Raw genomic sequence first — 12,958 nt, 5'->3', positions numbered from 1 at the left:
AAAGACAGTCAAGGACGAACATGCAAACCGTTTAAATTTAAAGGAATTTGGTTAGATCATAATAAAGATTTATTAAATAAGTTAATATTTCATTTTACAAAATTCAAATCGAATTCCACTTCAAAATTTAATTCGTAGTGCTTTATTGGACAGACGATACAAGAGCCGGGATTTAGACGTACCCAAGGACCTTAGCTTCGGCAACGAAAGCGATGATACCGTTGAGCGTTTCCTGTGCGTTCGGAATGATCTGATCGGCAGGGAGGACGAATCCGGTCGCACCGGTATCACGGAACTCGAAGGTGTATCCAAGTCGCGTGCCGTGCACTCCAACGAAGTAGTCTACCGTGCTTCCGGAGGTAGTGTCTGTGTTGAGAAGAGAAATAGTAGATAAAGAATTGTTGTACCTTTTGCGATCCCTCCTTCATTTAGAAGACACTTACACAAAACGCTGGCACTGTTGCCGTAAGTGTAGCGCGTGCCGTAAGTAGCCTGGATGGCTGCAGCAGTAGCAGCGGCAATACGTTGCAAATCGGCATCGTTGGATGGCAGTGGAGCACCACTGTATCCGAACGGTGTCAGCAGGTACTGGCCGTAGGAATGGAACGAGAACTGGATGTTGATATTGTTCGCAATAGTGGCATAGTAGTCGGCCATGGCTCGCGTTTCTGGCTCGGAGAAGGCCGTCAATCCAGCAAACGTGTCCGAACAAGGTACGGACGAAGCACCACCATCTGGAAAGGATGAATAATGAGCGTTAATGTGTGTTAAGCAGTTGAGGTTGGGTTCGTATCTTACTCATCCACATGTAGTCAAAGTTGCGGTTAGGATCAGTACCAACACAGAGAGCATTGACTGGTTGACGGGTCTTGCGCCATTGGCGGTTCTATTGAAAAGGGGGTAACCGCCCGTGATTAGTACGAAGAATTCTTTACAGCGCATCAGCAATACTTACAGTGGTCTTGGTGTACGTCAAACCATCCGGATTCGCAACCATAATGAAGTACCAATCGTAATTCTGGGCCAAATCCTGAACAGCTGGGTTGCTGGAGGTGAGCAGCTCGTTCAACAGCCACGTGGCAGTAGCGGACGAGATCCACTCGCGAGCATGAATGTTAGCCTCGATGAAGATGCCCGGATTGCCCGCCTTGTGCGACAGCTTGATCGCCTTCAAATCGCGTCCCTCGAACGATGTACCGTAAACCGAGCCGGTAAGAATGGCTGGGTTCGAAGCGACAACCGAATCCATCCAGGCGTAGATTTCATCCACGGTGTAATAATCGGTCCAGCCGAATGTAGCACGATTATGGCGCATCGGACGCTCAGCATCGATCACTCTGCGATGGATAAAGAGAAAAGACTTCAATGACGCACTGAGCAGAAAAGACCAGGATTCTTTCATTCGTACTTCTGGAAGTCTTCGATCTGCAGGCGCCTCTTCAGGGAAAGTGCTGCCGTCAGCTCCTCGAAGTGGGCAAACTTGTGCGGTGGGACCACAATGCTCAGGCGCATGTTGGTTTGCACCGGCGATTCCCAGAAGTTGTAGCCATCGGGGTTCAGTTCCAGCTGTTGGAGGGTGCGCAGCTGAAATTCTGTTTCGATCGACACCTCGTACACACGGTAGTTGTCGAATCGGGCCTGTTCGGCCGATCCACCGCACGCAATGGCGGCTACTAGTAGAAACGCTAGCTTAAACCACATCTTTCCAATACGACCCCTGAACGAAACGATGAGCTCGTTCGCTCGGTTCGGGTTGCTTATATACGCGAAAGCGCTATCTGGTGCGTGGGCAAAGAGTTGGAGGCTCGATTTCGATAATGCTCCCCGGACAAAGGAATTAACTGCCGAATGTCCTGACGCATCCAATCAGCTGGATAGGATTAGTTGACGCAGGTAGCGCGTAGTGTAGAGGATGAATTGCAACAATTGCTTCGAGAAGAGATAGGTACTAGAGACGCTTATTGCCGTAGCTGGAAAGTCCCTATTGATAAGAGTGTTTTAGTAGATTTCTATTGAGATAATTACCATTGAATTGAGCAAAATTATAGCTTCAATGAGTTAGATACAGATAGTGAAACTGTGTTACACCCAGAAAAACGAAACACTCGCTCGCAAATCGATATCGGCAATGTGTTTGTGGAACGATGAGTTGAACATTTGGCTCCATGGTAAACATAGCATCAAAGTCATCAAACTCGTCCATGACATAATGAATGCAAATCTCCCAATACGCAGCGATAAGATAAAGGGACACAACTCACTAGATAGCATTGTAAAGTTTTCATTTATTATTGTTTGTACTACCCGCAGACGTGTGTCCATTCACATGTAGTCTAAATTCTTCGCCTCATCGATCATGGCGATAAATCCTTCCAGCAGTTCCTCGGCGTTCGGCACAATTTGATCGGCTGGCAGGATGAATCCGAACTCGACCTGATCGCGCAACTCGTACGTGTAGCTTAGTGGAATACCGGCCACGGCATGGGCCCAATCAACCGAAATTCCCGATGCAACATCTGAGGAAAACAAGAAGATGGACTTATAGATCTCTTGATAAAGAATTCTTGTGGATCTTTTAACGCACATAGTACTTCAGCAGTCGTTCCGACGCGGTATGGTTTGTTGTAAAGTTTGTACATATCAACCGAGGCACGCTGTCCGACCTGGAGCAGATCTTGATGGTTGTAAGTACGAGGTGCATTGTTGTAACCGAACGGGAACAGTATGTACTGACCGCGGGAGTGAATCGAAAGCGCAAGTTTGACAGTTGGCGCAATCGATCGGATAAAAGTAGTCAGATTGACGATTTCAATCTCCGATTCCGGCTCCGGCCCGGCATAATTGTCCGAGCATGGCGTCATAGATGTGCCACCGTCTGGAAGGGGAAACAAAAATTGTAGTACACTACCAGTACCGTCTGTAGGCAACACATACTATTCCATTGATGGTTGTAGTTCCGATTAGGATCAGTTCCGTAGCAAAGCAGACTGTGTTGGCTTCTCGTTTTGCGCCATAATCGTTCCTAAGGAGTGAGGAAACATGGTACCTTTGTGTGTCCAATACATTGTGAGTCGTACTGCTAGTTAGAACCTTACCGTGCTGTGCGTGTAAGCAAACCCATCCGGATTAGCGACGGGCACAATGTACCAGTCGTAGTTTTCCGCAATATAACGAACACGTGCATCTTCCGAGGAGACCAGCTCGTTCAGTATCCATGTCACGGTTGCCGAGGTGATCCATTCACGTGCATGTATGTTGGCATCGATGAAGATACCCTTATTACCCTCCTTGTAGGATAGTTTGACCACCTTCATGTCACGCTTTTCGTACGTTTGGCCAATGGTTTGCACGGACAGTACGGAACTGTGTTGGGCGACCAGCTCATCGATCCAAGCATAGATTTCTTCTAGAGTGTGATAGTCATCCCAACCGAAACCTTCAGCCAGTTTACGTGTGGGACGCTCTTTGTTGATAATTCTGGAAGAATAAGATGATAGGGCAGAAGTAAAAAAAAGCCTCAGTAGAGAGCTGGTGTGTGCAGTACTGTTGCAAGTTGTTTGTGAGGATTGTGTTCTGGATCTCATGCTTTTTGAAGAGTCGTTCCATGTTAGTCAGTTGTCCTGGTGGCACCACAACTTCTACGCTCATGTTCACTCTTGCTGGGTAGTCCAGGAAAGTATACTGCAAAGAAAAGGATTCCTCTCATCTACCTTGCACTAGCCAAATACATTGGCGATCTTTGGAAGCGTTCTTCTCACCCCATTTGGAAGTGACTCCAGGTGTTGGAGCACCGCGAGCTGATCGGTGGAGGTGATATCGATCTTGTACACTGCATAATTTTCGTAACTCAATTTACCCTGAGCGCAAGCGATCAACGTCACAGTGCTAACGAGCGCCAAAGTAAGGAAACGTTGTACCATTGCCATCTTTACCTACCGGCAATAAATGACTACTACCGTCCGTATTGCTCAAGCAATCGTAAAGAAGCTTTGCATTTTTATTGCATCTTATCAAAACAAGGGTTTCGTTACAGGAGACAGTGGTTATCTTAGCTGACAAGGGAGTTATTTTTCTACCGCGCTATAAAGCGCTCCATGTTCAGCGCGATGTTTTGATTGATTAGAACACCTTGCCCCAAAGGCACTTCAGGATCGTTGGAAGTAGCCCATTGTTTTGGCTTTGGCCAGCATGGCTATCAGCGCATCGAGGGTCTCTTCGGCGTTGGGAATTATCTGGTCCGCGGGCAGTACGAACCCGTACGGGCCATTATCACGAAACTCGAAGCACATCGAGAGTGGGGTTCGATGATAACCGTGAGCCCAATCGGTGGTAGATCCGGAATCGACATCTGAAAATGGAGATCTGTTAGAGTTCCGCCTTTTATAGATGGATATATAAAGTCCAAATGAGGCTTACACAACACATCAGCAATCGTGCCAAAGGTGTACGGTGTGTTGTAGCGAGTAGAAAATCCAATTGCAGCGGCTTCCGCTATTTCCATCTGATCAACATAATTATCCGGATAGTCAGCACCTTGATAACCGTACGGCAGTAGAATGTACTGTCCATACGAGTGGAACTGAAGATGAAACTCAACCTGCTCAGCAATCGTTGCGTAGTACTCGATCATGTTACGCGTTTCGATTTCGGATGCTGGTTCCGGTCCGGCGTAGATATCGTTGCACGGTACCTGCGATGCTCCACCCTCCATCCAGTGGTACGGGAAGTTACGGTTCAGATCAACACCTGCGCACAGGATATTGTGTGGATAGCGGTTCTTGCGCCACAGCCGGTTGGTTGTTTTAGTGTAATGGAAACCGTCCGGATTTGCCACCGGCAGTATGTACCAGTCGTAGGAAGTGGCCAGCTCTTGTACTGCTGGATCTGATGAAGTGAGCAGCTCATTCAGTAGCCAGGTGGCCGTTGCCGAGGTGATCCATTCACGTGCATGAATGTTAGCCTCGAGGAAAATTCCCGGATTGCCGGACTGTTGGGACAGTTTCACCAACTTCATGTCCCGGCCTTCGTACGTTAGTCCAATACTTTGAACGGTAAGGATGGAGGGATACTGGAGTGCTAAGTCGTCGATCCATTCGTAAATCGCTTCAAGGGTTTGGTACTCTTCCCAACCGAATGTCGTTTCACTGCGTGCGGATTTTTTTGGTGGGTTTTCTGCATCAAGAATAGCTTGGAAGTTTTTGGTGGCCAGATGTGAGTTGAGATGCGTGTTCTTCAAGAGTTGGAAGTAATCAGTCAGCTTTCGTGGAGGAACAAGAACGCTGACATTCGTACGAATTTGGGTGGGTGAGTCTAGGAAAATAAACTACACCGAATCGTTGTGGCATTAGAAAGGTTACCGGTTAACGTTGAGTTGACGTGCGTACTTACCCCATCGTTCTGTTGCTCCAGTTGCTGTAGTACATCAAGCTGACCTCGGTCACTAATTGACACCCGAAATAGATGGTAGTTGTCGTATCGAATTAACTCGCTCGATACGACGGCACACAGTAGTGCAAGAAGTATGCTACAAAGGGATCGCATTTCGGGACCGTTTGTTTGACAAAGAATAGCAGCAGCGTGCTTCTTTTATACCAACTTCTCTTCCATCTGCCTTTTTGCAGCTGGTTTTCACCATTTAGCAAGCTTCTCACGTCTTATCTTGCCGGTTGCTACCTTATTTAGTAAGATACTGTTTATATACATCGCGTTTTCATGACTTAATGGTGTGTAACACTCAATGTTCCTGTCTATTGACATAAATCACGCCGAAACACATGTTCAATGCCTGGACACGCTGTATAGAATCTCTCTCACTGTTATCAGCGGTGCATTATTGACACACATTGAATACACAATCGTACGCAACGCCCACAGAGTAGTAAAATCAAAATGATTCAGTAGGCATTGTGTCAGCACTATTATCACTGAGTTGAATGTTTATTATTATGATTTATCAATTGCAAACACTGTTCGCACTTATGCTCCTAATCTAATCTAGGTAAATCGATTACAGTGTAACAATCCCCCATTACACATTAATGTGACCAAGCTCCTTGCCCTTGCGGACGAATGCGACCAACCCGTCCAACACCTCCATCGCGTTCGGAATGATCTGTTCCGGGGGCAGAATGAATCCATAGACGCCATTATCGCGGAACTCGAAGGTAGCAGCGACAGGTGTACCGTGCGTACCGTGGGCCCAATCTGGCGAAGATCCCGAGGCAATGTCTGTGGGGTAGAGCACCAATGGCTAGATTAGTATATGTCACTCGGGACGTGAGATTACTTCAAGAAGGATATAACATACACAATACATCAGCCGTAGTACCGAACTCGTAAGGCGTACCGAACCGCTGGTAAATGGCGATGGCGGCCGCCTCACCCATCTCCATCATGTCGTAGTAATTTTCCGAGTATTCCGCATCCCGGTGACCGTACGGGAAGAGAATGTACTGACCGTACGAATGGAATGACAGATAGGCCTGGACCTTATCCTTCACGCTCACAAAGTAATTCATGATGTGCTGGGTTTCGATTTCGGAACCTGGTTCCGGTCCAGCGAACGTATCGGTGCAGGGAACAGCCGATGCACCGCCCTCTGTTGAGAAAGAACAAAGCTACCCTGAAGAATGTCGCTCAAAATCGCACTCCAATTGCTCTTACCCATCCAATGACCAGGGAAGTTACGGTTCATGTCCACACCGTAGCAAAGCACATTGTGCGGGTAACGGTTCTTACGCCACAATCGGTTCGTTGTCTTGGTGTAGTTGAAGCCGTCCGGATTCACCACCGGCAGAATGTACCAGTCGTAGTTTTCGGCCAAATCGCGTACTTCCGGCGCCGTCGAGGTTAGGAACTCGTTGATCAGCCATGTTACGGTAGCCGAAGTGATCCACTCACGGGCATGAATGTTAGACTCGATGAAGATACCCGGATTACCTTCCTTGTAAGAAATCTTAACCGCCTTTATGTCACGATCCTCGTACGACTGGCCAACCGTCTCGACCGACACGATCGATGGAAACTCGGCCACCTTCTCATCGAGCCAGTCGTAAATCTCTTCGAGCGTTTGGTATTCTTCCCACCCGAACGCACGTCGCGAACGTTTCGGACTCTCGTCATCGATGAGCCTAGATCATGCAAAGAGTAATTCGGCGTTAATAACAATACACTTGGAGCATCGTACGCACACAAAACACATACTGCTGGAGATTCGGAACCCGCAGACGATTTTCTAGGGCTAGCTGGCTGGCAAGTTCGTCAAACTGGGCGTACTTGTGCGGTGGCACAACCAAGTTAATCTTCATGTTCGTCTGCACTGGAGATTCCCAGAAGAGGAACTGAAAGACGAAGGACATAGCGATAGAATTCACCAACTTAAGGATACGGCACACGCTAGCACACTCACACCATCCGGGAAGCTTTCGAGATATTGAAGAGCTTCCAGTTGCGTTTGGTCAGCGATCGCTACTTCATACACACGGTAGTTATCGTACCGGACTTGCTCGCCACGGAGCAATCCGGCCACACAGCACAGCAGCAACACAACAGCTTTGAAGATCATTTCTATGCGCGAGACACACCCAAAAACCAACTGCTACGAGTGAATGAACGTTCCTTTTATAGGAAAACCAGTGAAGACGTTTGTACGCGCGTAGTAGGAGGTGGTTGTCTTATCGCGACGATAAGTAGTGATCAGCATGATTGTAGGATTACGAACGCTTGTCAAACAATTGTATTTTATCAGGTGGGCGTGATGAGGTTCGGGGAGAGCCAATGATGTGATTGAGCCTAAAGTCAAGAGTTTGGTGCATTTATTGGAAATGTTTCATCTAACCAGATCGAATTGAAAGGACGCCCAATAGAGCTGAATAGAGAGCCTTAAGCATTACACATAGCACTGGCCGTAGAAAGCGACGTTTTCCACCTTGGGTGTTTCGATTTTAACCTGATAGCCATCGTACACCACGTAGAGGGAAACGTTCGGTACCACGAAGACGATCGTGTCGTAGACGTAGTAGTACTTGAACGGATATACATCGACGCTACCGTGCTCCAGAGCGTACATCAGCTCGCTGTCCACGGTGAAGGTGTACTTCGTGCCGGTGGATTCGTACTGCTTGCCGAAGAGTGGCTGCACAACTACGCTGTGACCGTTCAGAACGAGCTTGAAAGCCTGGAGAGACAGGAAAAGTGTGTGTTAAAGGGACTTGAGCGTATGACCATTTACCATTCAACTTACAACATGGTTCTTTTCCAGCTTCTGCACATAAACGGCCCAGGTGTAGGTGACGGGATGATCCGAGGCGTACAGAATCCATTCGTTGTAGACCGGCTTCTTGCTGACGGTGTAATGATAGGGTGCATACTCGTACACTGGGTTGACCACGCAGCTATCAACATAGCCGAACGACTTCATCACTTCAAAGTACCTGGAAAAAGGATGATGACATCTGTGAGATTCTGTTCCTGGGCCATGCAATAATTCCTTGAACTTACTTAGTGAACACAGTACTGTCCGGTTGGAACACCCAGACCCAATCGTAGTACGGAACCTGATCGAAGGCAACGGTTTCGTACGCCGACTTTACTACCACATCCACAATCGGGTAGGTGTAGTACACCGGATACTCAACCTCCACAACAAATCGGTTCTCCGGGACAAAGTGGAACTGTTCAACCTCCGGATAGTAAGCTGGTCCAACGTGCTTCACCCAGAACCAGAACGGCTTAACAAACTCCTCGTACACCGGATACACATGCTGATAGTCGACCGTGTACTGGTACTTACGAACGGTGCTATACATATCGACACATTCGTATGGTACTGGCACGGAGTATTCTTCAAAGTGCGGCAGAACGCGTGGAACACACTGTTGATAGAAGTACGTCGGCACGGTGTGATACGATGGAACGTACGTATAGTTCTTCTGCACATCCGAAGGTACTCCAGTCCATTCGACCGATACCACCATATCATCCTTCACGCACTTGTGGTCGTACGAGTAGCCATGGAAGTAGGACAGCTTACCGGTAACCGATTCTGGCACCACATCCTTCACCCAATCAATGCAGATGTTCATGTTCTTCTCACCGGGCGTTTGGCGCGTTATCTGCATGTTGACCGTTTTGAAGTACGTTCCATATTCGTGAGTGTAGTAAACGTTAAAGTCCCAATGGTTGACGACGACGTCCGTCTTCTTGAAGATAGCCGTAAACTTGACGTACTGCCGATAGTCCGGAGTGGTCCACAGCTTGTGCGACAACGCTTCACTGTCAACCTTGAACGTGAACTCTACCTTGTCGAACGGATAGACCTTGCACGGGTTAACGTATCCGACCACACCGTAGCTGGTGGGTTTCGGTGGCAGCACAGTTGTGTAGAACCAGGTGAAGTACTTCGTCACAAAGTCGAACACGGTAACGTGTTCCAGCTCGTGGAACAGATCCGACGTGAAGACATCGTGGAGCGATTTGAAGTATTTGACCGTTGGTGGAACTTCCACATCAAACACGGACAGGTAGAAGTGCAGACCGGTGTACTTGGAGTGTGCTTCGTACAGGACGACGTCCTTCTTTTTCGGTACTGGGACGGCCGTGACCGTCTGATAGTGGAAGCATGCCGGGCAGGTTGGCTTCAGATAGTCTACTTCCGTATCTGACCTGGCGTAAACCTGCGTCTTCACGTGCGACTTGAAACCGACTACATTGAACACCTCGTTGGCATGCTTGCTCCACACAAGTTTGAACGAATTCTGCTGGAAGTTGAAGATAACGTCGAATACCAGCGGGACGTGGAAGTCGAATGCCTGCACACGACGCGTACCTTGCCAGGTTACGGCGAACGGATTGTACACCGACACACCGTAGTATCCGTGCATCCACATGCGGAAGAAGCTGTTAACGGTGAGCGTCACCTCGTTCTGGTTGGTAGTGGACGGTACCACAACGTTGTACTTGAACTGCGACACAAGCGGCAGTTTGAGCGCTACCTTAACCGGAACTCCATCGTACGTCGGTGTGTATAGCTCAACATCGGCCACATTCAGTACGGTCGTAAACTGATACTGCAGAGTCTTCAGGATTGTCAGATAGGTGTACGTGTAGAACTGCTTGATCGTTTCCTCGTTGAAGTACTTCGTGTACACAACTTTGCCGTTGGCCATGAACGTGAACTCCACGTGAACGGGGACATTTTCATGATTCTTGGTAATCGGTTCGTTGATCGTTTTAGGGTCCACATTGAACAGCTTGGGCCAGACAAGTGACAGCGGGTTGTGCACTCCCTCGAACTTGACATACACCGAGTAGAGATCGTACACGCGATCCATGACGTAAGGCGCGAAGCTAATGCAGAACTGATTCACCTTGTTGTACTTAACATCCGCAATCATATTACCACGAATGATGCTGCCAACCTTCTGCTCCACATCGACGTAATCGTAGAAGAAGGACTTTGTCTCCACTGCCGGATCGTAGTGCACAAACTCGCTCACGACCTGCTGCAGGTAGTGGTAGAACTCCGTTCCGAAGTAAACGTCCGAGTTGACCAAGCTACGCACGGTGGTCACAAAGTACGAGTAGAGATGGACGTTCGTTTCGGTCTTGATGAACGCAACCAGTTTCGAGAAGTAGTGAACTTCTTCCATCGACACGATCACCTTCACAGCAGCCACACGCAATTCCAGTGGCAGTGTGTCATCGATCACAACTGGGAACACCACCTCAAACAGCGTGTCGTGCTCGTGTTCCAAAATTTCCATCAGAGCATAGATCACGTGCACCTGCAGATGGCGATCGTACGCGAATTCCAGCACCGGCTCACCCTTCACCAGCGGCACCAACAGTTCACCGACCGTACCGAGCTGAATGTTCTTCAAACCGTGCAGCCAAACCAGCTGCTCCTCGTACGTTTTCGATTCCTTCAGGTGTTTGTAGTAGATCTTAATGTACTTTTCGATTTCCGTCGAGTACTTTTCGTGCTGGAACGTTTTGTAAACGATAGTACCGAACGAAAGGATGGCGGCATGTGCCACGTCGGGCTTAACATACTCGGGGAAGTTGATAAAGTCTTCGACAGCGTGCAGCAATTCCACGGATGGCACGCGCACGTTGACGCCGAGCGAGAACAGCATGCCTGATGCAACCGAATCCTTCACCTTGTGGCTCTTGACTACATCCATGACAAACTGTACGGAGTATTTAGTGCCAACGGAGGGAAGCACCTTGTAGAAAATGTCTACCGCCATCAGATCCTTCGGAGTGGTCGACTTGGTCAACACGGTCCAGAACTGGCCATAGTTCTCAACGGTGAACGGTTTCAGTGCTTCAATGATATTTGTGATCACCAGACCGTACTTGGTATCGCTTTCCTGTTGCGTGATTTGGTTCTCCTGTTGGTTGGAAAAGTAAGTAGGGTTTTTTGGAGGGACGTACTAGAATTGGGACACTCCAATGGGACAAAAAAGTTTACCTGAAGGTACTGGACAGCTTCATACAGCATAGCCTGGACCTTGGGTCCAACGGAAGAAATATCTACAACGGGCGAGACGGTTGCAATGGTCGGATAAGTTTCCTCAAAGACTGACTCGGATGTTTCATACTGTACGTAGTGATACACCTAGGAGAACAGAATAATTCGTGTCAGACAAAAGTGTATGCTAGATGAGGACATGTCCAAGAAATACTCTACTTACCGGGAATCCAGAGAACTCAAAAGTCTTGGTAGGAGCAACGGTGTTCGCAAACACAAACGTCTGTTTGCTCGTGACAAACTGCTTCTGACCCTCAACAGTGAACGGCTGCACGTATTTGGTACTTTCCGAGTGTGCCTTAACCACGCTAACACCCTCGCGGGTATAAATCAGCTCATACTCCACCACCGGCAATACCGAGTTCCAGGTGCTCCAGTTCTGATACACGTGGTAAGGTTCCACATTGGAGTACACGTCGTACGGCAGATTAGCAAACGATTCATAGTCCGGTGTCTTCACGATCTGCACTTTCTGACCATCAACCGAGTGTACGGCGTACGTAACATTCACCTTACCGTACACGGACTCTTCCGTTTCGGTAAACACGAACGGTTTGACAAACTTCTTCGACGGGATCTTGTCGACTGGCAGTTGCAGCATACCTGCGACTCCCTTCTTCAGATTAATGCTCCACAGTACATCCTGCTTGGTGGTGAAGACTTCCTGAACCAGTCCAAACTTGTCGTACGTCACGTAGAATGGCTGCACGAACGCTTCGGCTTGCTTGGCGTACAGGGTGTAATTCTCGGCCGTTGGTTCAACCGGAATTGGTAGGTGCCCCGTGTACAGGAACACCTTCGGCTCATCAAAGTACACGAACGTTCCATTTCCAGAAGGATCTGAAGGGGATATTGACAGGTTACAGATGACCCGCTTCCTACGCAAGATGGATCAGAATTGTTGTACGTACCTGGGCGAACATGCATGTAAGCCTTCACACGGTACACTGAACCATACTCAGGCTCAACCACACCGGTCGTCACATCCAGCTCGTACGCGTACACGTACTCCTCCGTACCAGTGCCCACGAAGACACTCTTCACGACGCTTCCATGGGCCCAGCTTGTAGCCGCCACAAGGGCAAAGGCTGAAATGGATACAAAGTTTATCGTTTTGACAAAATTCCTTCAGGCCAGGCCGCTAACAGAAATCGAACTCACCCAACACTAACCACTTCATACTGTCACAAGAAATCACCGATCGCGATCGTTACAATTTTGTCTCGCGTTTACCTTTTCACGAACGCCACCAAAGGACGCCACCCAGTCAACTGCTCACGGGTACTGCGCGAGGTGCGTCTTTTAAAGGCGTGCACTTATCGCAAATCAATGATTCCTTGTTTACCTTTCCCATTGCATTGATGCTCCTTGCTGGGCGGGTCATCGGTGACGGTTACATCCGATTGTTCGAACATATAATAATAA

General features: G+C 48.4%; 4 protein-coding genes across 4 annotated transcripts; all 4 read right to left on the bottom strand.

Annotated features, from left to right (window-relative positions):
• Positions 1–138: 138 nt before the first annotated feature.
• On the bottom strand, positions 139–1,732 carry LOC126564767 (zinc carboxypeptidase-like). The gene is made up of 5 exons (XM_050221871.1): positions 1,409–1,732; positions 956–1,337; positions 799–886; positions 444–734; positions 139–366 (listed from the first exon to the last, which is right to left on the bottom strand). Exons 1-5 carry the CDS (start codon positions 1,699–1,701, stop codon positions 173–175), a joined length of 1,248 nt encoding a protein of 415 aa, XP_050077828.1. The 5' UTR covers positions 1,702–1,732; the 3' UTR covers positions 139–172.
• A 590-nt stretch (positions 1,733–2,322) lies between these two features.
• On the bottom strand, positions 2,323–5,555 carry LOC126560457 (uncharacterized). Its single transcript, XM_050216416.1, has 9 exons — positions 5,389–5,555; positions 4,417–5,323; positions 4,152–4,348; positions 3,759–3,932; positions 3,545–3,681; positions 3,096–3,477; positions 2,935–3,022; positions 2,585–2,875; positions 2,323–2,516 (listed from the first exon to the last, which is right to left on the bottom strand). The coding sequence occupies exons 1-9, from the start codon at positions 5,539–5,541 to the stop codon at positions 2,323–2,325; spliced, it is 2,523 nt and encodes an 840-aa protein (XP_050072373.1). The 5' UTR covers positions 5,542–5,555.
• A 362-nt stretch (positions 5,556–5,917) lies between these two features.
• LOC126564757 (zinc carboxypeptidase-like) lies at positions 5,918–7,612 on the bottom strand. The gene is made up of 5 exons (XM_050221857.1): positions 7,409–7,612; positions 7,204–7,340; positions 6,664–7,130; positions 6,308–6,598; positions 5,918–6,228 (listed from the first exon to the last, which is right to left on the bottom strand). Exons 1-5 carry the CDS (start codon positions 7,562–7,564, stop codon positions 6,029–6,031), a joined length of 1,251 nt encoding a protein of 416 aa, XP_050077814.1. The 5' UTR covers positions 7,565–7,612; the 3' UTR covers positions 5,918–6,028.
• A 270-nt stretch (positions 7,613–7,882) lies between these two features.
• Positions 7,883–12,717, bottom strand: LOC126563832 (uncharacterized). Its single transcript, XM_050220602.1, has 7 exons — positions 12,695–12,717; positions 12,445–12,621; positions 11,697–12,373; positions 11,474–11,620; positions 8,500–11,393; positions 8,243–8,432; positions 7,883–8,176 (listed from the first exon to the last, which is right to left on the bottom strand). The coding sequence occupies exons 1-7, from the start codon at positions 12,711–12,713 to the stop codon at positions 7,889–7,891; spliced, it is 4,392 nt and encodes a 1,463-aa protein (XP_050076559.1). The 5' UTR covers positions 12,714–12,717; the 3' UTR covers positions 7,883–7,888.
• Between the last annotated feature and the right edge of the window lie 241 nt (positions 12,718–12,958).

This window comes from Anopheles maculipalpis, chromosome 3RL (assembly GCF_943734695.1).
Source record: "Anopheles maculipalpis chromosome 3RL, idAnoMacuDA_375_x, whole genome shotgun sequence".
In the NCBI taxonomy this organism is placed as follows: domain Eukaryota; kingdom Metazoa; phylum Arthropoda; class Insecta; order Diptera; family Culicidae; genus Anopheles; species Anopheles maculipalpis.
Note: the sequence above shows the minus strand (reverse complement) of the source record. Positions and strands in the feature narration are given on the sequence as shown.

What these genes read in the sequence shown, in the direction of transcription:
- LOC126560457 (XM_050216416.1), bottom strand. Translation starts at nt 5,541, where the DNA reads ATGCGATCCCTTTGTAGCATACTTCTTGCACTACTGTGTGCCGTCGTA. An exon ending in CACGATTGCTGATGTGTTGT is followed by an intron (nt 4,349 to 4,416) that starts GTAAGCCTCATT and finishes CTCCATTTTCAG; the next exon opens with ATGTCGATTCCGGATCTACC. An exon ending in CAATGGGCTACTTCCAACGA is followed by an intron (nt 3,933 to 4,151) that starts TCCTGAAGTGCC and finishes TATTGCCGGTAG; the next exon opens with GTAAAGATGGCAATGGTACA.
- LOC126564767 (XM_050221871.1), bottom strand. Translation starts at nt 1,701, where the DNA reads ATGTGGTTTAAGCTAGCGTTTCTACTAGTAGCCGCCATTGCGTGCGGT. An exon ending in CAGATCGAAGACTTCCAGAA is followed by an intron (nt 1,338 to 1,408) that starts GTACGAATGAAA and finishes TATCCATCGCAG; the next exon opens with AGTGATCGATGCTGAGCGTC. An exon ending in TGACGTACACCAAGACCACT is followed by an intron (nt 887 to 955) that starts GTAAGTATTGCT and finishes CCTTTTCAATAG; the next exon opens with AACCGCCAATGGCGCAAGAC.
- LOC126563832 (XM_050220602.1), bottom strand. An exon ending in GACAGTACTGTGTTCACTAA is followed by an intron (nt 8,433 to 8,499) that starts GTAAGTTCAAGG and finishes TCCTTTTTCCAG; the next exon opens with GTACTTTGAAGTGATGAAGT. An exon ending in AGCTGGAAAAGAACCATGTT is followed by an intron (nt 8,177 to 8,242) that starts GTAAGTTGAATG and finishes CTGTCTCTCCAG; the next exon opens with GCTTTCAAGCTCGTTCTGAA.
- LOC126564757 (XM_050221857.1), bottom strand. Translation starts at nt 7,564, where the DNA reads ATGATCTTCAAAGCTGTTGTGTTGCTGCTGTGCTGTGTGGCCGGATTG. An exon ending in CGGGTTCCGAATCTCCAGCA is followed by an intron (nt 7,131 to 7,203) that starts GTATGTGTTTTG and finishes TGCATGATCTAG; the next exon opens with GCTCATCGATGACGAGAGTC. An exon ending in CTTCCCTGGTCATTGGATGG is followed by an intron (nt 6,599 to 6,663) that starts GTAAGAGCAATT and finishes CTTTCTCAACAG; the next exon opens with AGGGCGGTGCATCGGCTGTT.